The sequence below is a fragment of the Vigna angularis genome, chromosome 8, assembly GCF_016808095.1.
Source record: "Vigna angularis cultivar LongXiaoDou No.4 chromosome 8, ASM1680809v1, whole genome shotgun sequence".
Taxonomy (NCBI): domain Eukaryota; kingdom Viridiplantae; phylum Streptophyta; class Magnoliopsida; order Fabales; family Fabaceae; genus Vigna; species Vigna angularis.
Window position 1 is genome coordinate 35,894,887 of NC_068977.1, and position 22,556 is coordinate 35,917,442.

Here is a 22,556-nt window from a genome sequence, read left to right on the forward strand (position 1 = left end):
ATTATTTTAATTATTGATAATTATTTAAAAAATAATGAATAGATTTCCTACCAAATATAAAAGAAGACGAGGTGATAGAGGAAAAAATGCGTTGAAAGAGACAGCCAACTAAAAGGATTAGTTGTTTTACTTGAAGTTCTACAGGGTAATAAATCAGGATATTTGAAATATATTATTCGGCGGGTGATTTTTTTTTTATAAAAAAGCTAAAAGACTGAGTAAATAAATATATGAATAAAAAGGAGTAAATTTAGACTGTTAATTCTTTTTTATTTATTTTTTGCTAATTAGTGAAGGTGGTTACAAATGCACTTACATGGAACATAAAAAATTAGAATATTTAAATTTATTCTTACTAAGGTGTTTTCGAAATGAACATTGAGATTCTCGAGAGCCAGACTGTGGTTTTTGAAATTTCATAATCAAATTGGTAGACGAAAAAAATAGCTTTTGGTGAGATATGCAACTTTAAATATGCTGAGAAATATACTATTTAAAATGTTTAAATACTTATTAAATTAAACTTTAAATTAAAACCACACTGCCAAAATAAAATAAATAATATTCTAAATACAAATAATATTTTAACAAGTGTACATGAGCAATAAAAAATTAAAAAAAAATGGTTTAATCCACCTCCCCAACCATCTTTATATTTGCGGGGCAGCTTCTTCATATACTTCCATAGTTTTCTTCGTGCGTCTCCTATATAATTTTTTCTCATTTTGTTTTTTTGTGCTATAAAATTTAAAAGTATTTTTTAATTTTGGATTGTTTATTAAAAAATATAGGAAGAAACTTGTGGAGTTCCAGGAAGAAACTGGCTTCACTGCATTGGATTCAGAAACACTTCCACTCTCTAATCACATCTACGATTATCCTTACAAACTTATTTTCTTTCAAACCAATAATACTAAATCTTGGTATTTTATTACTATTATTTTTCTGCAGATTTGACACCGTCATCGGAGTTCTAGAACTAACCTTAAAAATCAAGCCATTCCTCCTCCGTGTCTGTCTGCATCATGCTCCTTTCCATCTCTCTCCCAACCACCATAACTGTCAAAACGAAGATAAGGGCCACCTCCACCCCCAGAATCACAAATACCCACAAACACAGAGCAACACCATTCAATTCAACCCTAAAATCCCTCTGCAAATGGGGCAATTTAGACGAAGCTCTTCGCCTAATCGAATCATCAAAGCCCACACCCATTGAAAAAGAAGCAGAAGAAGAAGGTATCTCGCTCTTCCTCCATGCTTGCATCTCCAGAAGGTCCTTGGAACATGGCCGAAAACTCCACTTGCACTTACTTCGTTCTCAAAACAGAGTCTTGGAGAACCCCACGTTGAAGAGCAAGCTCATCACTCTGTACTCCGTCTGCGGCAGAGTCGATGAGGCTCGCCGTGTGTTCCGAATTGGCCACGAGAGCCCACCAGAATCTGTGTGGGTAGCGTTGGCTATTGGGTATTCAAGAAACGGGTTTTCCTATGAAGCTTTGCTTCTTTACCGTGACATGTTGTCACGGTGCGTAAAGCCTGGAAATTTCGCGTTTTCGATGGCCCTCAAGGCGAGTTCTCATTCGGGCAATGCAATGGTTGGCAGAGCCATCCATGCCCAAATTGTGAAGCATGATGTTGGAGAAGCAGATCAAGTGGTGAACAACGCGCTTTTGGGGTTTTATGTGGAAATTGGGTGCTTAAACGAGGTCTTAAAGGTGTTTGAGGTAATGCCTCAACGAAACGTGGTGTCTTGGAACACTCTAATTGCTGGTTTAGCTGGACAAGAAAGACCGTCAGAGACGCTTGGTGCTTTTAGAGTTATGCAGGGAGAAGGAATGGGATTCAGTTGGGTTACCCTTACGACCGTGTTACCCGTGTGTGCTCAGGTTACTGCACTTCATAGCGGGAAGGAGATACATGGCCAGATTATAAAGTCTAGGAAGAATGCTGATGTGCCTTTGCTAAACTCGTTGATGGATATGTATGCAAAATGCGGGGAAATTGGTTATTGTGAAAAGGTGTTTGACAGAATGCGCAGCAGGGATTTGACATCATGGAATACAATGCTGGCTGGATACTCAATCAATGGTCAAATAAATGAAGCCTTGGCTTTGTTTGATGAAATGATAAGGTCTTCCATCGAACCAGATGGGATTACCTTTGTTGCCTTGCTTTCGGGTTGTAGCCATTCAGGACTCACCAGTCAGGGGCAAAGATTGTTTAATGCGATGCATGATTACGGGGTGCAACCATCTTTAGAGCATTATGCTTGTTTGGTGGACATATTGGGTAGGTCAGGGAAACTTGAGGAGGCATTAACTGTGGCAGAGAACATTCCAATGAGACCAAGTGGCAGCATTTGGGGATCATTGCTTAACTCGTCCCGACTTCATGGAAATGTTCCTCTAGCTGAAATAGTTGCTGAGCGACTATTTGAGATTGAACCTAACAATCCTGGAAATTATGTGATGCTTTCAAATGTATATGCAAATGCAGGAATGTGGGAAGATGTGAAGAGAGTTAGGGAAATGATGGCCGTGACCGGAATCAAGAAAGATGCCGGGTGTAGTTGGATACGAATAAAGCATAAGATTCATACATTTGTGGCTGGAGGAAGCACAAATTTTCGTCGTTCTGCTGAGTATATTAAAATTTGGAACGAATTGACAAATGCTATTAAAGACTTGGGATATATACCAAACACGAGTGTTGTTCTCCATGAGATAAATGAAGATATGAAAGCAACATGGGTTTGCGAGCACAGTGAGCGTCTTGCTGCTGTATCTGCCCTCATTCACACTGGCCCTGGAATGCCAATTAGGATTACCAAGAATCTTAGGGTTTGTGTTGATTGTCATTCCTGGATGAAGGCTGTTTCAGAAGTGACAATGAGACTAATTGTATTAAGAGATACAAACCGGTTTCACTATTTTGAGAATGGCACTTGTTCTTGTAAAGATTATTGGTAAACGAGACCAAGAAGAATAACTGTTTATCTATCCAATTCGATTTGGCATCATTGATCTTTTAGAAGTTACTACTTTACAGAGTGTAAATAGAAAATTCTTAAGAATTTCGGTTTAACAATAAACTACGAAATAAATTGTACAGGCTTAAAAGAAAAAGGAGTGAAAAAGTTTTAACTAAAGCAACAATTGCAGAAGCTTCAACTTCAAGCTGATATCAGAATTACAGCTACCAATCAAAGCGGGAGTAAACAACTTGCTTGCTTAGTATGTATTTCTTTCAAAAAGACCATTCAAAATACTGAAATAAAAAAAAACAAACATAATTAATTACACATTTTCCGTAACGATTTTTAATACCCTAGTTATCACCATTATTCAATTTCTCAGATTGCCAAGTTATAACGAATGAGTCAAACAGCCCTAACGAAAAGACAAAACAGCAGAAGCAAAAACTAAATTGATATTACCAAACCACATTACGTCTCAACAAAATTCAAAGTAACCCAATAAAATTAGGAGTAATTTGATAATCTAGAAAAAACAAGACCGAATAGCAGAAACAAAAAAACTACATATATGTCTCCGAGTTCAAACAGAAACAAATCAATCTTCGTCATCAATAACCTTGGTGCCCAAACCCTTGAGCTCTTCCTTAGGGACTTCAACAACAGTAACAAGGGAGTATAGCTCTTCCTTGGCATCTTCATCATCATTCCTCTTGCGTGCAATTCTTACCCTAATTCTCCTTGGAACACTCCTGATTCCCTGACTCCAGACGAACTTGTTCAGCTTCACATCAACCCTCACATCATTGGTTCCCATGGCCTTCTGGGCAAACTTCCTTATCTCCTTAATCGCTTTAGGAGCCTTCTTCTTAAACGTGCTATTTTACACAAATTAAAAAACAACTAAGACTACTGATCTCGAACCAAAACAAAATATAAATCAAAAGAAACAAGTTACAATAAACCAAAATCATTATGCACGACTCATTGATATCAATATCAGATGAAAAACACTACTTATAATTCAATACCCTGCTAGATCTAAAAAATATAATAACCAGCATGTCTCCTTATATAAGGGAACCTAACGGCTATAATTCCACAACCACGAAAATCTCATATAAACAGAACGTGTATGCCACTCAACTCATGAATCATTGATCAATAATGATAAATTTACTTAAGGTGTCTATTGAAGCGTGTTGTATGTCGCTGGCTCAATTTGATAAATAGAAATTAAAAATTGGAGAGAAAACACAGTATAAAGAAAGTGAATTATTTACCAGCCATGGAGGCGCTTGTGGAGGTTAATGGTGTACTCTCTGGTAACCACCTCCTCCTTCCTTCCCTTCGCCTTCTCCACCATTCTCAACCACCGATTACTCACTTACCTGCACAACACAATCACAAGCTCACGTTACACCGTACAATCAAACGAACGAATCTGAAATTCCGGAGAAACCGAGTAGAGATACCTTAGGGTTTGGGAAGGGTTTCGGCAGCGTCCAACACTCAACAGAAATCGAATGTGACTCTTCAAATATATCATAACGTTAACCCTAATGGGCTTGGGCTTGTAAAGCGCTGTATTTAAAAGGCCCAAAAATAAGCAAACGGGTCAAATAAAGGCCCAATAAAAAAACACGGGTTAAACAGTTTAAAACTTAAAACACCGTCCCGGTGGCGTTGCGAGCAGAGGTGAGAGAGAGAGAAGAATGGAAGAAACAAAGAAAAAGGAAGAAGAAGTGCTAACATCAGTTCATTCAACGGTGTTCAAAGAATCAGAAAGCCTTGACGGAAAGTGTGCTAAGATTGAAGGCTATGATTTCAACCGTGGAATTAACTATCCGCTGCTACTCAGGTCCATGGCCACCACTGGGTTTCAGGCTTCGAATCTCGGTGATGCCATCCAAGTCGTTAATCAAATGGTTTGTTTTGTGTGACCCAACTTCTTTGTTTAGGTGAATTTGTGCTTTTTTGCTTATAAAGTTGTGATTTTTGGGTTGAAGCTAGATTGGAGGCTAGTTGATGAAGCTGTGACTGAGGATTGCAGTGATCATGAGAGGGACTTGGAGTACCGAAAATCTGTGACTTGTAAAGTGTTTCTGGGTTTCACTTCTAATCTTATTTCCTCTGGTGTTAGAGACATTGTTCGGTTTCTTCTTCAGCATCGCATGGTGAGTTACTTTCCCTTGTTCGAAGGCCAATTCAAGCCTTTGCAATGGTATTCTTCAATGCTTCTCACACCATCATGGTTAAATAGTAAATTCAAGTCAAGTTATTAAATTTCCTTTTTTGGTATGTGTTTTGCAATGTTCAGGTTGATGTAGTTGTTACAACTACAGGTGGCATTGAAGAAGATCTTATTAAGTGCCTTGCTCCAACATTTATAGGAGATTTCTCTCTGCCTGGGGCGCATCTACGCTCAAAAGGGTTGAATCGGATTGGTAATTTGTTGGTCCCTAATGACAACTACTGCAAATTTGAGGATTGGATTATTCCTATTTTCGATCAGATGTTAAAGGAACAAAATACCGAGGTATTTTATTTAACTTATCAGTTCAATGCAATGTAAAATTATGTGGTTTGGTTTTTGTGGAACGCCTGCTGTCACATTTAGTATTCATACTTTTGTATTTGTATTTTGTACTAATTGTGATTCATGTTTAGTTTGTGCTAAACCAAAATCGAACTAAGTGAACTATGATTTTATGCATGACCTGCCAAACCTTCTACAAAGGAACTTCTTTTGAAGTTTTCACTTGCAACTTTTTCCTTTGTTTATTTTCTATTTCGCAGAATGTGTTATGGACACCATCTAAGTTAATAGCTCGGTTGGGGAAAGAAATAAACAACGAAAGCTCTTACCTTTACTGGGCGTATAAGGTAAGTATTAGACCAACTTCAATGGGTCGTGCTGCTCCCTCTACTACTCTGTTTCTGATTTCAATCTTTTTCCTAATTGTTCTCCTAATTGTCCATATCTGTTGTGGTCTATATAATAGTATACATGTATATATATACAAGATGCAATGTAGTTATTTGTCGGGATGTTCAGATCTACTGAACAATTTTGGAATTTTAATACATATTACGATATAATATTATTAACATTTTTTATGATATTTTCTAGAACAACATTCCAGTTTTCTGTCCGGGATTAACCGATGGCTCGTTGGGGGATATGCTGTACTTCCATTCCTTCCGCAATCCTGGTCTGATTGTGGACATAGTGCAAGGTTTTTTCCACACTCTTTCTGTTTTTTGCTGCATGCATGATTTTGAAAAATCTGGGAACCATCACTGAAGTAGTTTTCAATATAACAGATATAAGGGCAATGAATGGTGAAGCTGTTCATGCAAATCCCAGGAAGACGGGAATGATCATTTTAGGAGGTGGCCTTCCAAAACATCATATTTGCAATGCCAATATGATGCGTAATGGTGCAGACTATGCTGTTTTTATCAACACTGCACAAGAATATGATGGTAGTGATTCTGGAGCGCGTCCTGATGAGGCTGTTTCATGGGGGAAAATACGTGGATCTGCTAAAACTGTCAAGGCACATCCTATGCATACTTTCTCAAGTCGTCTCAGAATTTTTTTTTTGTCTTGCATGTTTGCTTTAGCAATGCCAATTTTCTCAGCATGTTTTTCATAATTCCTTCTCATCGGTTTTACTTTGTTGTATGTAGCCATGCATACTGTAACCTTTATTATAAAGCCAGCAATTAATAAATATTTAACTACTCAAACACTATTAATATTCATGAAAAGAAACTAGGGTACCAGACAACCATCATTACTATATGCCTAAATGTCTTTTTATACATTAAAACAGGTCCACTGTGATGCAACAATAGCATTCCCTCTGCTGGTTGCTGAAACTTTTGCTTCAAGAGTTAAACCTCACCACTGATGGAGCCTAAAGACGAATTTACTCTCAAGTTTGATTTAGTTGTTTCGTGATTGATGATGTTGACGTTTCAATACGCTGTTGGTGCTTAACATGGCAATCATTTGATTCTTCTGCTGTACATAGCAGAGGACACCATGCAGGCCTTTTTAATCATTCCAAAGTAATCCACTGATCCTGACAGTGAGGAAGTCGGGATTTGTAGATGTATTTGTAATTTTTTCATTGGAAATTATTGTACTACTATAGTGTCAAGGTCAAATAAATCTTGAAAAACTAACTGATCGTATACGGTATTTATAATTTTTTTCTAACTGGTGGCTGTATTACAGGTTGGTGAAAAGTTATGGCAGTACAACTATTTTCTGCTAATGTTGCATTTTTCATTGCAAAGTCTAGTTTAAATAGCTTTCAATCGTTACTTTTGTTATATTGGAGTGAGATTTAAACTTTTACTGTTTGCTGTAATTTACTTAATAAAGTTGCCTTAAATTGATAGCCAAACATTTTCTTTGTAAGCTTTTGTAATTTTATGATTTATTATGGACTTTAAGAATCACAGTATAATCATATATATTTAATGGGCTGTAATCCAATCATGAATGTGCTATATTATTGTGCAAGTCCTAATAGATATGATGGATAAGCAAACATTTTTACGGAGTTATTATTAAGTCGAATGTATTAATCTCATGATTTTGTAAGTTTTTTTACTTTATTTAATAAATTTTACTTGTGATTTAGTAATATTACATGAAACCCAACTAACAATAAAGGTTGTGTTGCTCAGTCTAGTTTTTGATCCAGCATTCCTGTGATAAATGGCTTAGTTAGAATTAATCTAAAATTTCCCAAATTGACATAATTAACAGCTGCTAGCCTTTTATCAATATTTCCATTTACTTTAAATGAAAAAACAGATAAACTATTAAAAATTTAACATGAAACCATTCATTTGGAGCACAAAATGTAAATTTTGTTGAGATAGCTGCTGAAAATATATAATAGCAGTGCATATAACACTGGTTACTGATAAGCAAAAAGTATAATCGTAATCAGTACACAACTCAAGCTACGCGCCTACAAATATTGAGACCATCTCCTACAGAAGTAAGAGCAAATTCAACGCGAGAATCGTTTGTGATTGTCTTGTTGAATTCAATTGCTGCATTCCTCCCTGATCTGAAGTGTTCTGGAACTTTTTCTTCAGGCCAGCAAACACGTCCTCCCCACAGAGTGTTGTCATATACAAGTAAACCACCAATCTTGATCAGTTTTATAAGCCTCTCATGGTAGTTAACATAGTTCTCTTTGTCAGCATCAACGAAAGCAAAGTCAAAAGATCCTTCATTTGCAGGCTGCACCCAAGCATTCAAGTATGTTTTTAGATAAAAGAGTAAATATTCACATAGTCTTAGAATCCTGAGTTTTAGTTTAACAAACCCACATCTTCAAGTAGTTTATCCAAAATTGGCAGAGCTGCAGACTCTATGAAATCAATCTTGTGCTCAACTCCAGCCTTTTTTATGGCTGGTAATCCAATGTCATAAGCTTTCCTGTTAATATCTATGGCTGTAATCTGCAACAGCAAATTAAGTTTCAGTACTAGTTATAATGAAGACATGCATAACAATTTAAGCATGCAGACCTTTCCATCATGAGGAATGTTGAGTGCAGTGAGGAGAAGGGAGTAACCAGTAAACACTCCCACTTCAATGGTCTTTCTGGGATTCAACACCTTTAAAAGTAAGGCCATTAGCTGAGCAGCATCAGGTGAAGTAGCAATGAAGCCCCTGAATGAATATCCAAAAACAAATTGAAGAATTTTCAGTTTTGTTTAAGCCTCAAATCAAATACACAAGTTACATTAATGGACAGAAGAATCACCAAGGGTGATCTTTATTGAGTTCCCTCAGCTCCTTCAGGGGCTCAGGTTCTCTAGGGTAAACAGCTGTTTCCAATATATACTGTCACACCAGAAAGGTATACATAACAAGTGATCAATGAGTTTTCATTTCATGAATCTGTGTGTCTGTGTGTGTGTGAACTCACCATGAGTGAAAACACAGACAGATTATACAAACCTTGGTTAAATCCTCGCTCTGTAATATGACTGGATTGCGGTAAATTGATGGATCCTTGATCTTTTCCATTTCTCTGCAATCCACCAAAACCAACAACCAACACCATAAGGGGCAGGATCCTTCAAAGGGAAAGAGAAATAATGCACCCCAGATAATATATCATCAAGTTCTTGCTAAGAAAACATATTCTTCGACCACTTTAATGAAAAATAAAATACTGGTTTTCTTACTTTAATGGTTTGAGAGAAACTGTAAAGTATTGAACTTTAGCATGAAAAAGACTTTAGCAAGGATGGATTTATGTATGGACTTTGTAGGAGTAAACCTGAAAGTTGCTTGGACAGAAGAACAGATTGAGGAGAGATATACCTGAGTTTCTCCACTCTGATGATGACTTGAATGAGGTTGGAAATGGATCTGGGAGAAAGTATGGTTGAAGCTTCAGTCTGAGCACATTTATGTAGTTATGTAATGAGATGAACTCTTTGGTCAATACTATGTTTTATTAACTGTCAAAGGTGGCGGCTTATAATTATTATAATATTATATATTATATTCTATATTATCACAAACTAAAATATTTATTTCCATGTGCGTAGGATTACTCCACTAATAGATTATTTCTCATACTTCAGCATTTTCTGTATTTAAGTTAATAAATATTATGTTAAAATTATAGGTTATAGTTTAGAAATCAAACTAGAATGAAAAAGTTAGAAAATAGTTTCATTGGCCCATTGTGAACAACTTTTTTTTTCTCAATTTTGACCTGTTAGTTTTTTAAATTATTTTCTAATCCTGTTAGTAGTATTTATCCTTGTTAATTATGTTGATTTATTTGAAAAGTTTTAATATTTTTAATTGAAATTTTATTAATTTCTTTTAGTTTATTGAGTGTTTAATTTTATTTTAATTGTGTCACAAAGGTTCTGATAGGTAAAATGAATATTATTTTGTTCTCTAATTTTTTATTATTATTTTTATGTATTAAGAAATGTTAGATCTTGTTTGTTATGAATATTAAAATGATACTACATTAATGCAAAATGATTAATAATGTTTATTGATGTATTGAAAATTTATTTAAAAATAAGATCATCAATGATGTCCACGTTATTACTCTCATTAATAAGATTATTATATTCTTACATTACTACTAAGTTGTTATCAATTACAACAAGTAAGAAGTTGTCTTTGTGGTTGTCGCTGATGTGAACATGGTCAACTAGTTTTTATTAATACGAATATTAATTTTATTTTTATGTTAATATCTTGATAACATCATTTTTCTTATGTGAAAAATAAGTAAATATAATAATCACATCATTCAATTAATAAAAAATTAAACGATAAAAACTAATTAAAAAATATATAATTCTTGAGTATAAATAAATAAATAAATAAATAATTAGTCGAAATTTAATTAAAATATATAAAAAATTTAAATACTGGATAAAAAATAATAAAAATTCAACTAAAAATATTTAAATTTATAAAATATTTAAAATTTAATTAAACCTTATTTAAATTAGAATATTTTATCAAATTATCATTCTTACGGCATATATATATATATATAATAATTCTGTGTTTTCTTGATAATAGACCAATGAATGTACACATGATCAATTATATATAAGTACATATATTCTATCTTCTATAGTAAATTATTTATATTCCTATCTAAATATATTAATAACATTTTATAAGAAAATGAATTTCTTTTATATCTCTTTTAAAGAAAACATTAATTAATTTTTTTGAAAACACCGTATCAACCATTAATATTATCAAATAATATTATTATACATGTGAATGTAAATTGAATATACGCAGTAGATATAGTCTATAACTGTAAGCAATTAGTTTACAAAAATATTTAAATCAGAGATGAATAGTTAAAAATTTACTTCTATAGACTTTCTTTTCATGCATGATACTAAAGCATTTTTTTTTCAAGACAATCCTTCTCAAAGAAATTTTTCGTTTAGAAGAAAGAAATATTTTTAAAATTTTGATTACAAAATATAAGCAATGTAAATTTCATAAAAAGCACACAGAACAATTATCATAAAAACTCAATAAATTATTCAAATTTAATCATTTTAGAGATAAAATGAAATCAATAAAAAATTAATCATTTAGTTCATATGGGTCTGGATTGTTGAAATCATAACATCATCCAACAAATTGGTCGTCTTATTTTTTATTAAAATGAAAAGTGCTAAAGTCTGTTGAAACCATTTATGTACATATATAAATTCTATCCCTTAATATTTTGATTATTTAGTTTTGCATAAGCTGCAAGTTTTATAAATAATCTAAACATTTAGCTATTCAAGTAATATATTTCGATCCATAAATAGTACATGAAAACAGTATCAGTTTTATATTTTTTTTCACTCATTCAACCTCAATAATGTATTAAGAAATTGTTGTTTTTAATATTTATGAACCCAATCCCTTTAATTAGACAAGGTTTTGGTTTGAAGTCTTATGACCTAAAAGAAAAGATTAAAAAAATACTCCAAGAAATATACTCAACTAGATTTTTTTGCCAAATACGTTCCATTTATAGAGTTCTAACCAGATGTGAATATTTTTAATATTAGGTAAACTATAAAAAATATAAATTAAAAATACTTAGTTTGATGCTAAAGTATTACTTCACTGATAAAAAAATGTTATAATATACAAATTTAAAAAGATTTTAAAATAATTATAGTTTATATAAATGACAAAGAAATCAAATTTGTATATGTAAAACTAATTATTTAGTATAAGCGGAAGTGCATGAATGAATGTGGCATAAGCTAAATATTTACAGTGAAATATTCAACTATGTGCAATAGTTCTCAAATTGTGATGTAACAAAAATGTGATAACCTATACACTCTGACTCAATTTATTCTAAAAAAAAATACAAATCCCATCCTTATTCCTCAAATAATTTGACTATTAAATCACGCATCTAAGTGTAACAATACAGGCTGCAAAAGAAAGATAAGCCATCAAGATTATGTACCAGTAGCTATGTTGCTATATTGATGCGAGTAGAATTTAAGGACGACCCTTCTTAAGAGACAAGAAGTGGGCAGCAAAAGAATCGTAATCGGGTAACTTCGGATGAACGTGCACAGCCTTCTGGTTAGAGGAAGCATCTCCATATGAATCATCTTGGCCCTCTTTATTATCTTGTATCACTGTTTTAGAAACACTGGAAGGTTGTAACCTTGCAGGAGATTCCGAAACTTCCCCATGCAAGGATCTTCTCGGTTCTGAAACTGGCTCAGTTGCTTGATTTTTGGCTGATCCAGGCTTCGTTCCTGTCCAATTTTCAGAGCTCCTCGTCATGGATGAAGCATTTTGATTAGTATTCTCATAAGAAGTCCTTGAAGATTTCCATCCAAGTGTTGTAGCAGGAGTCACAGACGCCCTGGATGGAGCATCCCTTGAACTTAAACCTGTGCCGGCTTTAGGAGAAGCTGCTGTCCTTCGAGACATTCCACTGACAGGACGGGCAAAACCAGGTGAATTTTGTTTAGGAAGTTCATCTTCAAAATCACTATTATCAGAATCAAAGTATGTAACAGAGGCCCTTGAGCTTGATTTATTTTTTGCTACACTTTGCTCTTTCTGAATGCGAGGTTCAATAGTAGTAGCAGGAGTCTCCTGTGAATTTGCAACTACGCGATAACTATCAGAATCGGAAGATATGTTGTCCACTACCGAGGTCGCAGTCTTGTTTCCTCTGCTCACTTCCCTCGTGTCCCTGTCCTGAACAGGAGTATCAAAACCGATTGAAGAAATCCCAGTAAGCAAAGATCTTTCATTTCGGATTGAAGTGTTCCCCAATGATGACGAAACACCATCCAACGTATTCTTAATATAAGGTGGCCGCTTGGAACCTTTATTGCGAAGACCACCCTTCAAGGTACCATAGCCAAATTCCTTGCCACTTTCTGTGTGAAATTCCTCCATGGTTTCAGTATCATTATTTTCCTCATGATCCAAACCCGATGTAGAGCTTCTTTCCTTTGTAGATGGCAGACTGGCTGAAAAGTCATCATAGCCAAAATTCTTTTCTGACACAGTAGCGGTGTCGATCCTTCTTTCAAAATGATCTTCGATGGTATCTGAACCAACTGAAGGTGACAACTTTCTGTCAGTGCCCATCGTATTTTTATCATTTCTTGATGAGGAGCCTAGATTCCCATGACTTGCAACGGCATTAAGGGAAGAATTTCCATAATCAGAGAGCCCAGAAACCTTAGACTCGACCAAACCCACATCGCTATCTGAACCTGGGTCATCTGAATCATCAAAAGTGACGGGCAACGTGTCTTCTTTTTCAGAAGAAACTGCAGATGCTGTCAATCTTTCAGGAACCTCAGAAAAATGTGACTTTGTACTAAAACTTGTCACTTTTTCATCAATGTTTTGTCCATGCCTCCAAGAATCAACTTGCGATCTGCTACCAGGGGATGAGACAAACAAACTAGATCCTTCCCTATTGTACTTCTTATCAACATCAAACTTATATTCATCATCATCCTCCGGTCCAGAATCATCGAACAGAACAGAGTTATCATTATAAGAAGCTGTTCCTGTAAAGTTTCTCTGAGTGTTTGCTTCATCATCAACAAAAAGGTCTTCCACAGCTTTGTTCCCAGTCTTCCAGCCATTCAAGTCCAAATCATGACCGTGATCATCACTTGGAGTAACGAGATGAGAAGCGGAAGCTTTTCTAGATGGTTTATTTGTCCTTGCATCTCCAAAGTGATAATTGTTTTCAGTATTCAAATCTCTGTCATCATATAGGTCAGTCTCAAAATCTTCTTCATGTCTACCTGGTTGCATTCTTAAATTCGTTTCATGTAAGTCACTATTCTTTTGCTCAAATGAGTTCCCATGATGATACATATCAGCCGTTTGAGAACCATCCGTTAAAGGTTTATCGTCTCCAAAAGCACTACCAGACATTGATGAAGCCGATTGGAAATGTTTTACCACATTCTCATTACTGGTCCTGTAATATTCGCTGTGTCCTACCAGATTATCTTGTTCTCTAGTAGAAATCTGTTCATTGTGCGCCTCAGAACTGCTTCTGTGGAAGTTACCATGAACAGAACTTGTAGAAATATTTTTGTCATCATGAAAGGTGTATCCTTGGGGTCTTTCATCTCTCAACCCGTTGCCAGAAGAACTATGTGATCCACCTGAATACTGCCTTGTCATGTTTTCACGGTTTGAAAGTTCAGCAGCTGCCCTTGCAGCCATGCTAGCCCGTTCAGCAGATTCTGCAGCTGCCTGTGCAGCCGAGGCAGCATCCTTGAATTCCATGTTCCAATTATGCCTACTCATAGGAAAAGCACTCCTGTTGTCAGAGTATGAATCTAGAAAATCCGTTTGTTGACTTCCAGTTCCTGCAAGAAAGAATCCCAAATATTCAGGTACCAGACACAACAAAAGCCCAGAAAACAAGATGTATGCATCATTTTCTCAAAAAATACCTGAAGATCTGATTTCTTGATCAGACACACCTGATGTTGTGGACTGATCCTTTCTAGCAGCAGCACTTGCAGTCTGCTCATATGAATTTGTAGATACATGATGCATTGGTTTAACTTGTGAGGAAGAACGTACATTGGATGGACCCATTTCATCATGGACAGGTGGAACGTGGATTTGAGAAGGTTCAGCATAAGAAGCCTTCTCAGAAGTACTTGGCCCAACCTTAACATACATATACACATACAATATCAAACTAAATAATCCAACAAACGTTTTACATCAAAATAAACCCAAAAAAAAAAATAGTAGTAGTGCCTACCAGCAAGTCTTGAGAAGACTTTACATCATTTTCTTCAAATGACTTGGGCTCCCATTTGATATTGTGCTCCTCAGCAATTGCAGTCAATATTTTTATCTTGGTTGGACCATCAGGTGCTTTGGCAGACAATTTCTCGACCAACTGAAAAGACAGAATTAAATTAGAAATAAGTTTTAAAATGGTCATATCTCATCCAACATCAAGCAGGCAGAAAGACTTACCATACGACTTACACCACAGTCAGGGCGTAGCTCAACAGCTGCAGAGACAAATTCTTTTCCATACTTGGACGTTAATTGCTTCTTCACATCTACCAACTCTGGTATGTCTGAACATCTTGGAGATGCAAATATTACACTTGAAACCGCTTCCTTCAAGTCAATGGGGCAGGTTCTGAAAAAGTTTAAAAAGGAGAAATGATAATGACATCAATCAAATGAGAGTGTACAATCATAATGAACAAACTTATATTTTCAGAATCAGAAAACCGCATGCAATAATCGCTTCAGATACCCACAATTAATGTCAAAGCAAGAGACATAAATACATATCTATGGGCATTCAAACGTTCACACGAATGATGATATAGAATATCAATTAAGACATGATTTTAACATCAAAACACCGGAAATTCTGTAAGTCATGCCTAAAGTCATTAGTACCGAAGCTAACATGTGGCACTGGGATGTTCCATAATTAGTTGAGGATGATTCTCCACTGAGGGACTTTGCTACTGTATCTGTAAGAAATGCACTTTTTATATTCATCCATGATACTCATTGATCAAACCTATATGTAGATATAAATGCTTCAGTTTTCATCGGAAATCATACTTACCATGACATACGTTATTCTAACAAGGGCCCTTTCACTTTATTTAGCTATTTTTATTCTGGCAGATCTATGATCTGGCCCAAGTCTGACGTGAACAAACTCAGCTAACAATTAGCATATTCTCTTTAATTAAGTTCTCTAAGTTATAAGTATAAAAGAAATAGTTTGTCTAAACGTGATCACACTTTCGGTTGAAAAACCCTAACAAAATAGTAACATGAAAAATACTCAGTAGTATTGCCCAAATCACGTAACATAACTTCAGTGCAGTTAAATCTACAAAGGGAAGAGGAAAAGATTATGTTCCCTCCACCTAATTCAGCATACACATATTTTTAAACAATGAAAACTATTCAGCAAAGTGCTACTAATAAAGTAACCAAAAGTGAAAATGGCTATGTTAAAATACTTTTGTGATTCGATCATTGGCAAACGTGCAGCGATAAGTTCACAGTATATCTCAACGAGATCATAAGCTGCCATCGTCTTCTCCTCCCTGACAACATGTTCAACCTAAACACAAGCCAGACGAAAAGTCAACACAAACAGAATCCCCAAAAACGAAAGCAATCAAAACCTCAACTGTGACATCAAACAGAAAACAGAGGGAAAAAACAACAAAACTGGATGAAAAAGGGAAAAGGCGTTATGCTGTTATCCTCACCCGGATTCTAGCAGTTCGGTCCTGACCAGACTCGAGCAATTGAGCCAACTCTCTCTTGAGTTGCTTCACCTGTGCTTCTCTCTTATTCTTCAAAAGCTTTATGCGTGAAACGGCGAGCCTCAATTGCGTTTTGCTGCGGCAAACAAATTCAATTCAACAAAATCATCTATGGCTCTCACTACCTTCAATCAAAACAACACAAATTGAAATCACAATCGATCAAAGACGTACCACTTCGCGGGCTTGAAGCTTCGATGCAACATAATTTGCGCAAACAGAAAGTGAAAAATGAATGATTCTTCTGTTTATTTATTTATGAAATATTAGCAGTGATGAGGTTTGATTTGGCGGTGGATAGAAAATAAGAAGTAATTGAGCAGAAGACGAAGACGAAGAAGAAGAAGAGGGAAAAGGATCTTGCAGGCGAAGAAAGAGGGAAAACGAGTGAAAATTTTATTGCAAATTGAACTTTCCTCGAAACCTGACAAACGAATACCATAGGAAGAAACCTTTCTCTACCTTCTACGCTACAGGGGAGGAATAATTACCTACGGGAAGCCGCATATAAATCACGAATGGACCTCAATTCATTTTTTTTCTTTTCTTCAAATACTTTAATTTTTAATGGAAAATACTCAAAGGTTTTTTATCTCTCTAAGATGCAAAATATATTTATTTTTATTTTAATGACTACGATTTATTGTGTTTTTTTATTTTTGAGATAATTATAATGAAAACGAATAATAAATATTTATTTTTATTTTACTGTGGAAAATCTTATAATTAATTGAGTTTAGGTAGGTTCCGACCGCGATGTCTTGTAACAAAAATTATAAGAAAAAAACACGTCTTTTCGTTCGTGCTCACCAGTGATTGACACACGACATTACTGAAATTGAACCATTTTTCATTGGGCATTTTAAAAAGTCAACTATTTGACCGGTAAAATAGTTGATAATCATTTCAGGAAAATTGTAATCACATTTTATAATATTTCATTAAATATGTCTTACGTGTTCTTTAGTTTTAAAACAAATGATGATTTTTTATAATTTTAGATAGACGTATATTTTTATTATATTTTAAATGAATAGTTTTTATCTTTTTAATGATAAAACACTCACTTTTTTGTCTTATTTTATTTATAGAAAGGTTAAGAAAATGTCTTTGTAATTATTTTAATCTTATATTCTAAAATTTTAATTGTTATATCTTCATTTATAATCATGTATAGGGTTCAACGAGGTTATTGAAGTTAGGAAAACATAACTTCACCAGAACGACAATGTCTCTGAACTTCTTGACAAAAATTATTATTAATCTTCGAGAAACTAATCTCAATTTCAAGTAAGATTGGAATTTTGAAAATCCTCCATTAATCTTGATGCGTACTCTTAAACAAAACAACAAATTATTTATAAATTTTAATTAAGAAGTCCAATTCAAAAAATAATAAATAATAATGTGAAATAAATGTTATAAATGTTGCCATTTATTAGCCCCCAAATCCAATTTTTTCACACCTAACTTTGAGCCTTAATTAGATTTATATTTTTATAAAGGCTAGAAAATACATAAGTTTTTGGATGAATGAGATGTCAAAATTTGTAATTTCGGATACACCAAAAATATATTTTAGTAAAAAAATAAGACAACGACCTTTTTATTAATTGCGCCTTTCCTCTTTTTTTTTTAATACTATTGAATGATAAAATAGCATAGAAATAAGATTAAAAGTTTATTAAAAATACAAAATGAAATAATTTAAATCCTAGTATTTTGTAAAAACATTTTAATTTATTATTTTAAAAATATTTTGTAAGGGTTTTATAATGATTTTTCTTTATTTTAATTTAACTTTTTTACTTTTAGTTTGTAGTTCTCAAAATTATTGTTATGTTATATTATTTTATAAAAATTATTTTACGTATAATTTAAATTATTTGATCATATCAATTAAATACTTTTAATCTTTTCATTCTTTTAAATTTAAACAATCTCACTTTTTAATCTTTTTCTCTTTTATCGTCTTTGTAGTATTGCAGAATACCCAAATTCGCAAACAACAAAAAACCAAGTTCTATGACAGCAATGACAGTGTAATAGCTTCATCATCCTATGAATTTTAGATTAATTAAATGAGAAACGGATTTGCAATTTCTTACACTAATAGATTATATGACTCTGCAAAATAAACTACTGGATTATCTTGTGGTATTATTTATTATTAAATAAGAAGATGGAAAATGAATAATTAACAGAGGCTTAGCCATGCACAAGAAGATCATAAGATCAACTTTGGGGAAGGAGGAAGAACTGCATCCAAAAGGATTCCACTTTCTTCTCAGTTATCAGAAGCAGGTTCACCCAATTGGCTCAGCAAGATCGCCAAATCCATGCCTCTTATCATCGTTGGTGCAGCTGTACTGTATGGACAATCCTTCGAAAACCCAGCCTTGCCAGATTCAAGTTCCCTGATCAGGCAGTTCTTCAATTTCTTGTGGCATTTCACATGAGTCATTCCTGTCAAACCATGCCTTTTGTTACTCTAAATCAATCACTCAAGAACAAACATCATTAACAAAAACATTAACTTTCATAACTTTCGGCAAACAAATCTGACAAACAACAATGGTTGCTGCAAGGAGTATAATTATCCATTAGCCATAGAGCAAAATAACATTGCAAATTTCCGAGTTCTGATAACAGAATTACCAACAATTTACAGAATAACTTACAGAGGACCCTTTTAGAAAGAAATAAATGCACTGTTCAACAAACAACAACCTAGGAATTTAATGACAGACAACACCAATTGGGGACAAAAATAAAGTTTATATTGTTGCTGCACAACGTGTTGGATGGGACACGGAAATTAAAACCTAACTGGCAACATTGATTGATCGAGAATGATTACGAAGGAAAGGAGAACTGAAATACCGTATCTGTCAACACAGTCGTCATGGGCCATGCAACAAGCATCAACACTATCGCATGGCTTCTCGCCGGCACAGCCAGAATACCCCACCCCGCAATACTTACCGTATCTGATTCCGATAGCTGATTTCAAATGATAAAATTAACTAGTATCAATGTAATTAATAATTGCTATAACATCAACTCAAAGGAATGGACCGGAATCTTACTGTCGCACTGCTCCGCAACGCACGTTCTGCTGCAGTTTTGAGCGGAGCAGTGGGCGGCGAGGAGCAGACAGAGGAGGATTCCGAACGCGGCGGTGGCGCGTGACATTTTGTGGGAGCGTAACCGAAAGATGTGAACTTTAAGAAAAGGGTTGTGGATGGTTGACGCGGAACTTTCCTCCCCCACGCTTGATCTGTACTTAGGATGATTGCAGGCACAAGCAAACCTCTGGTTCAAATTCCAAAATAAAAATAATGTTTTTTGTGTGGTGTTGTTTCCTTTGTAAAATGTTGTTTGGTTTCAATGCCAAAAATACAAAACTACCCTTCAGATTGTTATCAACGCAGTGGCTATCTTTTACTATTACTAATTGAAGCATGGTTATCTTTAGGTTTTACTGTTCTTTTTAGTCTTATGATTGATGATGGTTGGAACAAAAACAAAGAAAAGTTTTTTTTTTCTTTTCAACTAACATTATAAATACTTTATATTATGAGTCTCTCATAATATATTAAAAATCCTTCATATATAGTTAAAATTGTCCAAAACCATTACTAAGGATTATTAAATTTGACAAGAACATGAGGAAAATCAATACAGATATAATGTGTTGTTTAATTTTGTTTAGCTTTCATCATAAAAACCAATTTTTGTTCACTTTTCACAGCAAAAATTAAATCTCTTATTTAGATTGGTTTTATTATATATATATATATATATATTATCTTTATCTTATGTTTAATTTTTATTTTTAGTTTATTTATCATTATTTTTTACTTTAATTTTAGTTTAACTCATATTTTTTTTATTATAAATAAAATATCATATATGTATATTCAACATAAAAAGAGATTAATTTCATGTATAATTTTTTACTATATTCAACATGGTATCAAAATTATATTAGAATATATCCCAGTGAAATTGGTGTTGTTGAATATATTGTTTTAGTCGCTATTAGACCATCCACTGATGTCTAGTCTCACGCTCAAAATATATATATCTCAACGTAAAAGAATGTATTAAAAGTCTCACATCAACTAAAAATAAGACCAATTTATAATATATAAGTACAACTTCTAATAATTTTTAGTAATAAAAATGGTTTTTTTTTTTTATGTGGAACGCATTAGGGTGGGAGAAGGTGAAGAATAACGAAGGAGTAGTTTGGGTGCTTCAAAATTGTTTAACAAAATTCGAAGAGTGTGAAGAAAAGAAAAAGGAGGTGTAAATAAGGAAAAACAGAAACCTCCTTCTTGTAGAAATCATGATGGACCCAATTAAGCTGTGGGTTTATCCGTTTTGTGCGAACGGTATTGGCCTTTCAGTAAGAACAAGTTCGCATGTTTCATAATTAAGCTATGTCAATAGTATTACATGTTTAAATAATTTCTTTTATAAAATTGAGATTATTCTTTTTCAAAAATTAACACTTACTTTTTTTTTTCATAAACATAATCCACTAGAGTTCTAATATTTCCTCTTGGATTAAAGATGGTTAAAACTAAACAGTTTAAAAAAATAAAACCAATTCCTTTCTTAATATATTTTAGCAATTTGATTCGAATTTCGATTTCAACTACGTTGTGTTGTTCATTATATGTGATTATATAAAATGATATATTTTAAATTAATTATCAACTATAAATGTATTTTATGTTTTTAACTAAGAAATTAACTATATAAAGCAATTATAAGTGATAGAAAGTCGAAATTATTGATACACAACCATTAAACAAAAAGTTATAGCAAGTTTATTTAAGTTCAATTTGTTGATAATCTATTAAGTATATGTCAAAGTGTTGTGCTGTGAGTGAAGTTAAAGGACAATGAAACACATGTACACGTATTTTATTATTTCCATATATTTTGTATATACAATTAATGTATACTATTTGTAGTATCCATTTGTAATATACACTTGTTGATAAAAATATATATATACTATCACTGTGTCGTATAAGTTATAACATGCATAACAACGTCCTTTTAAATGTATTTACACATTTTTAATTACAAATTAAAGACGTACACGTACTATAACTCGTTCTTATTATAGACATTTATCAATTTAAACTAAAATTGCTATCATTCTACTACGAGCACGTTGACTTTTCGATGGAAATAAATGGTTTTTTTTTGTTGTATCCTCAATGGTCAACGTGAACAATAAATATGGACTTGCTTTTGGAATATCCGTAATGGCGAAGCAAAAGAATAGAAAATAAAAATTAAAGATTCCCACAACCACCTTAATATATATATATACTTTTGTGTATGAGTCGTTAATACATCATAATTACAGGCGTATTAGTTAGATTGTTCATAATTAAATCATCTAATAAAGTTTCCATTTGGCCTATCTCTCTTCTCTCATTCTTAACATTTTGTAAACACTTTTTTATCTTTAAAATATTCGTTTGACTTTACTTTTTCATACATTAAAATATTTAATTTTTCATTCGTTTAAAATAATTTTCAGAAATCACGACTTAGAGAGACAAATTGAAGTTGTTTAAATTGTTTTCCTCGTATAATTTTTTTTTATGTTTTTGATATTTTTCATTCATATATTCTATAAAAAAAATTGTGAAAGTAGAGTTTTTCTAATTTGAATTTTGTAAATTCCATAAAATATTTATAAAACAATTCATTAAACATGAAAAGTCTCATTGATAAAAAATAATATCAATGTCGGTTTCTGATATTTAATCGGTGCTATTTTTTATTCATTAGAAAAAAAAGGTGATGTTATTTAAAAGTCAAACCAAATTGGTCATAAAAATTCCAAATCTTTATCATTCTTATGGTTGTTGACTTTATGCATTCGGCAATTGTTTGAACAAAGTTGAGTTGAAAATTGGTGCCTAGTGTGTGTTTGTTCAAAAGTTCAGGCATTATTCAATGCAGTAAGACATGAAATTTGACTCTTGATTATAGTTTTAAAAACAAATCTCCTTCATCGTATGTTGCAATCTTAATTTTGTTGTCTATGTTTTTTAATGTAATTTTTACAACAATTATTTTAACAAAATTGATATTGTTCAGTAATTCAATAATCTTATATTGTTTAGAAATCTATACTAATAACAATTTTAATATA

General features: G+C 33.3%; 6 protein-coding genes across 12 annotated transcripts; 2 read left to right on the forward strand and 4 right to left on the reverse strand.

Moving 5' to 3' along the window:
- Positions 1-331: 331 nt before the first annotated feature.
- LOC108344839 (pentatricopeptide repeat-containing protein At3g14330) lies at positions 332-3,258 on the forward strand. Its single transcript, XM_017583350.2, has one exon. It carries the CDS (start codon positions 1,026-1,028, stop codon positions 2,970-2,972), a length of 1,947 nt encoding a protein of 648 aa, XP_017438839.1. The 5' UTR covers positions 332-1,025; the 3' UTR covers positions 2,973-3,258.
- Positions 3,259-3,414: 156 nt separating this feature from the next.
- LOC108345961 (60S ribosomal protein L31) lies at positions 3,415-4,546 on the reverse strand. Its single transcript, XM_017584836.2, has 3 exons — positions 4,453-4,546; positions 4,261-4,368; positions 3,415-3,855 (listed from the first exon to the last, which is right to left on the reverse strand). Exons 2-3 carry the CDS (start codon positions 4,341-4,343, stop codon positions 3,576-3,578), a joined length of 363 nt encoding a protein of 120 aa, XP_017440325.1. The 5' UTR covers positions 4,344-4,368; positions 4,453-4,546; the 3' UTR covers positions 3,415-3,575.
- A 101-nt stretch (positions 4,547-4,647) lies between these two features.
- Positions 4,648-7,266, forward strand: LOC108345960 (deoxyhypusine synthase). 2 transcript variants are annotated; one of them, XM_052866936.1, is made up of 7 exons: positions 4,648-4,905; positions 4,987-5,154; positions 5,298-5,516; positions 5,777-5,863; positions 6,111-6,216; positions 6,305-6,540; positions 6,820-7,266. In XM_052866936.1, the coding sequence occupies exons 1-7, from the start codon at positions 4,693-4,695 to the stop codon at positions 6,895-6,897; spliced, it is 1,107 nt and encodes a 368-aa protein (XP_052722896.1). In that variant the 5' UTR covers positions 4,648-4,692; the 3' UTR covers positions 6,898-7,266. The 2 variants fall into 2 exon arrangements, with proteins under 2 accessions (XP_052722896.1, XP_052722897.1); XM_052866937.1 differs by having other exon boundaries at positions 4,767-4,905; positions 4,991-5,201.
- A 582-nt stretch (positions 7,267-7,848) lies between these two features.
- LOC108344892 (probable caffeoyl-CoA O-methyltransferase At4g26220) lies at positions 7,849-9,495 on the reverse strand. 2 transcript variants are annotated; one of them, XM_017583425.2, is made up of 6 exons: positions 9,348-9,495; positions 8,979-9,051; positions 8,782-8,861; positions 8,543-8,687; positions 8,342-8,473; positions 7,849-8,252 (listed from the first exon to the last, which is right to left on the reverse strand). In XM_017583425.2, the coding sequence occupies exons 2-6, from the start codon at positions 9,045-9,047 to the stop codon at positions 7,962-7,964; spliced, it is 717 nt and encodes a 238-aa protein (XP_017438914.1). In that variant the 5' UTR covers positions 9,048-9,051; positions 9,348-9,495; the 3' UTR covers positions 7,849-7,961. The 2 variants fall into 2 exon arrangements, with proteins under 2 accessions (XP_017438914.1, XP_017438915.1); XM_017583426.2 differs by having other exon boundaries at positions 8,979-9,097; positions 9,348-9,442.
- Positions 9,496-11,751: 2,256 nt separating this feature from the next.
- On the reverse strand, positions 11,752-16,835 carry LOC108345767 (uncharacterized). 5 transcript variants are annotated; one of them, XM_052866938.1, is made up of 7 exons: positions 16,541-16,835; positions 16,310-16,442; positions 16,055-16,158; positions 15,033-15,204; positions 14,812-14,952; positions 14,522-14,714; positions 11,752-14,404 (listed from the first exon to the last, which is right to left on the reverse strand). In XM_052866938.1, exons 1-7 carry the CDS (start codon positions 16,570-16,572, stop codon positions 12,039-12,041), a joined length of 3,141 nt encoding a protein of 1,046 aa, XP_052722898.1. In that variant the 5' UTR covers positions 16,573-16,835; the 3' UTR covers positions 11,752-12,038. The 5 variants fall into 5 exon arrangements, with proteins under 5 accessions (XP_052722898.1, XP_017439996.1, XP_052722900.1 ...); XM_017584507.2 differs by having other exon boundaries at positions 14,492-14,714; positions 16,541-16,834; XM_052866940.1 differs by lacking the exons at positions 16,310-16,442; positions 16,541-16,835 and adding an exon at positions 15,474-15,550 and having other exon boundaries at positions 14,492-14,714.
- Positions 16,836-18,403: 1,568 nt separating this feature from the next.
- On the reverse strand, positions 18,404-19,710 carry LOC108345108 (probable phospholipase A2 homolog 1). Its single transcript, XM_017583682.2, has 3 exons — positions 19,456-19,710; positions 19,250-19,369; positions 18,404-18,832 (listed from the first exon to the last, which is right to left on the reverse strand). The coding sequence occupies exons 1-3, from the start codon at positions 19,559-19,561 to the stop codon at positions 18,654-18,656; spliced, it is 405 nt and encodes a 134-aa protein (XP_017439171.1). The 5' UTR covers positions 19,562-19,710; the 3' UTR covers positions 18,404-18,653.
- Positions 19,711-22,556: the final 2,846 nt, after the last annotated feature.

Bases quoted from the DNA above. Each gene is read 5' to 3' on its own strand.
- LOC108344839 (XM_017583350.2), top strand. From the start codon at position 1,026: ATGCTCCTTTCCATCTCTCTCCCAACCACCATAACTGTCAAAACGAAG.
- LOC108345961 (XM_017584836.2), bottom strand. From the start codon at position 4,343: ATGGTGGAGAAGGCGAAGGGAAGGAAGGAGGAGGTGGTTACCAGAGAG. The intron at 3,856-4,260 runs GTAAATAATTCA...TGTGTAAAATAG, and splicing joins CACAAGCGCCTCCATGGCTG to CACGTTTAAGAAGAAGGCTC.
- LOC108345960 (XM_052866936.1), top strand. From the start codon at position 4,693: ATGGAAGAAACAAAGAAAAAGGAAGAAGAAGTGCTAACATCAGTTCAT. The intron at 4,906-4,986 runs GTTTGTTTTGTG...TTTGGGTTGAAG, and splicing joins TCCAAGTCGTTAATCAAATG to CTAGATTGGAGGCTAGTTGA. The intron at 6,541-6,819 runs GCACATCCTATG...ACATTAAAACAG, and splicing joins GATCTGCTAAAACTGTCAAG to GTCCACTGTGATGCAACAAT.
- LOC108344892 (XM_017583425.2), bottom strand. From the start codon at position 9,047: ATGGAAAAGATCAAGGATCCATCAATTTACCGCAATCCAGTCATATTA. The intron at 8,862-8,978 runs GTTTGTATAATC...CTGGTGTGACAG, and splicing joins AGAGCGAGGATTTAACCAAG to TATATATTGGAAACAGCTGT. The intron at 8,474-8,542 runs GTCTGCATGCTT...TTGCTGTTGCAG, and splicing joins ACATTCCTCATGATGGAAAG to ATTACAGCCATAGATATTAA.
- LOC108345767 (XM_017584507.2), bottom strand. From the start codon at position 16,572: ATGTTGCATCGAAGCTTCAAGCCCGCGAAGTG. The intron at 16,159-16,309 runs GTGAGGATAACA...GCTTGTGTTTAG, and splicing joins ACCGAACTGCTAGAATCCGG to GTTGAACATGTTGTCAGGGA. The intron at 14,715-14,811 runs GTAGGCACTACT...ATGTATGTTAAG, and splicing joins AGTCTTCTCAAGACTTGCTG to GTTGGGCCAAGTACTTCTGA.
- LOC108345108 (XM_017583682.2), bottom strand. From the start codon at position 19,561: ATGTCACGCGCCACCGCCGCGTTCGGAATCCTCCTCTGTCTGCTCCTC. The intron at 19,370-19,455 runs GTAAGATTCCGG...ATTTGAAATCAG, and splicing joins CGTTGCGGAGCAGTGCGACA to CTATCGGAATCAGATACGGT. The intron at 18,833-19,249 runs GTATTTCAGTTC...ATGGTTTGACAG, and splicing joins CGACTGTGTTGACAGATACG to GAATGACTCATGTGAAATGC.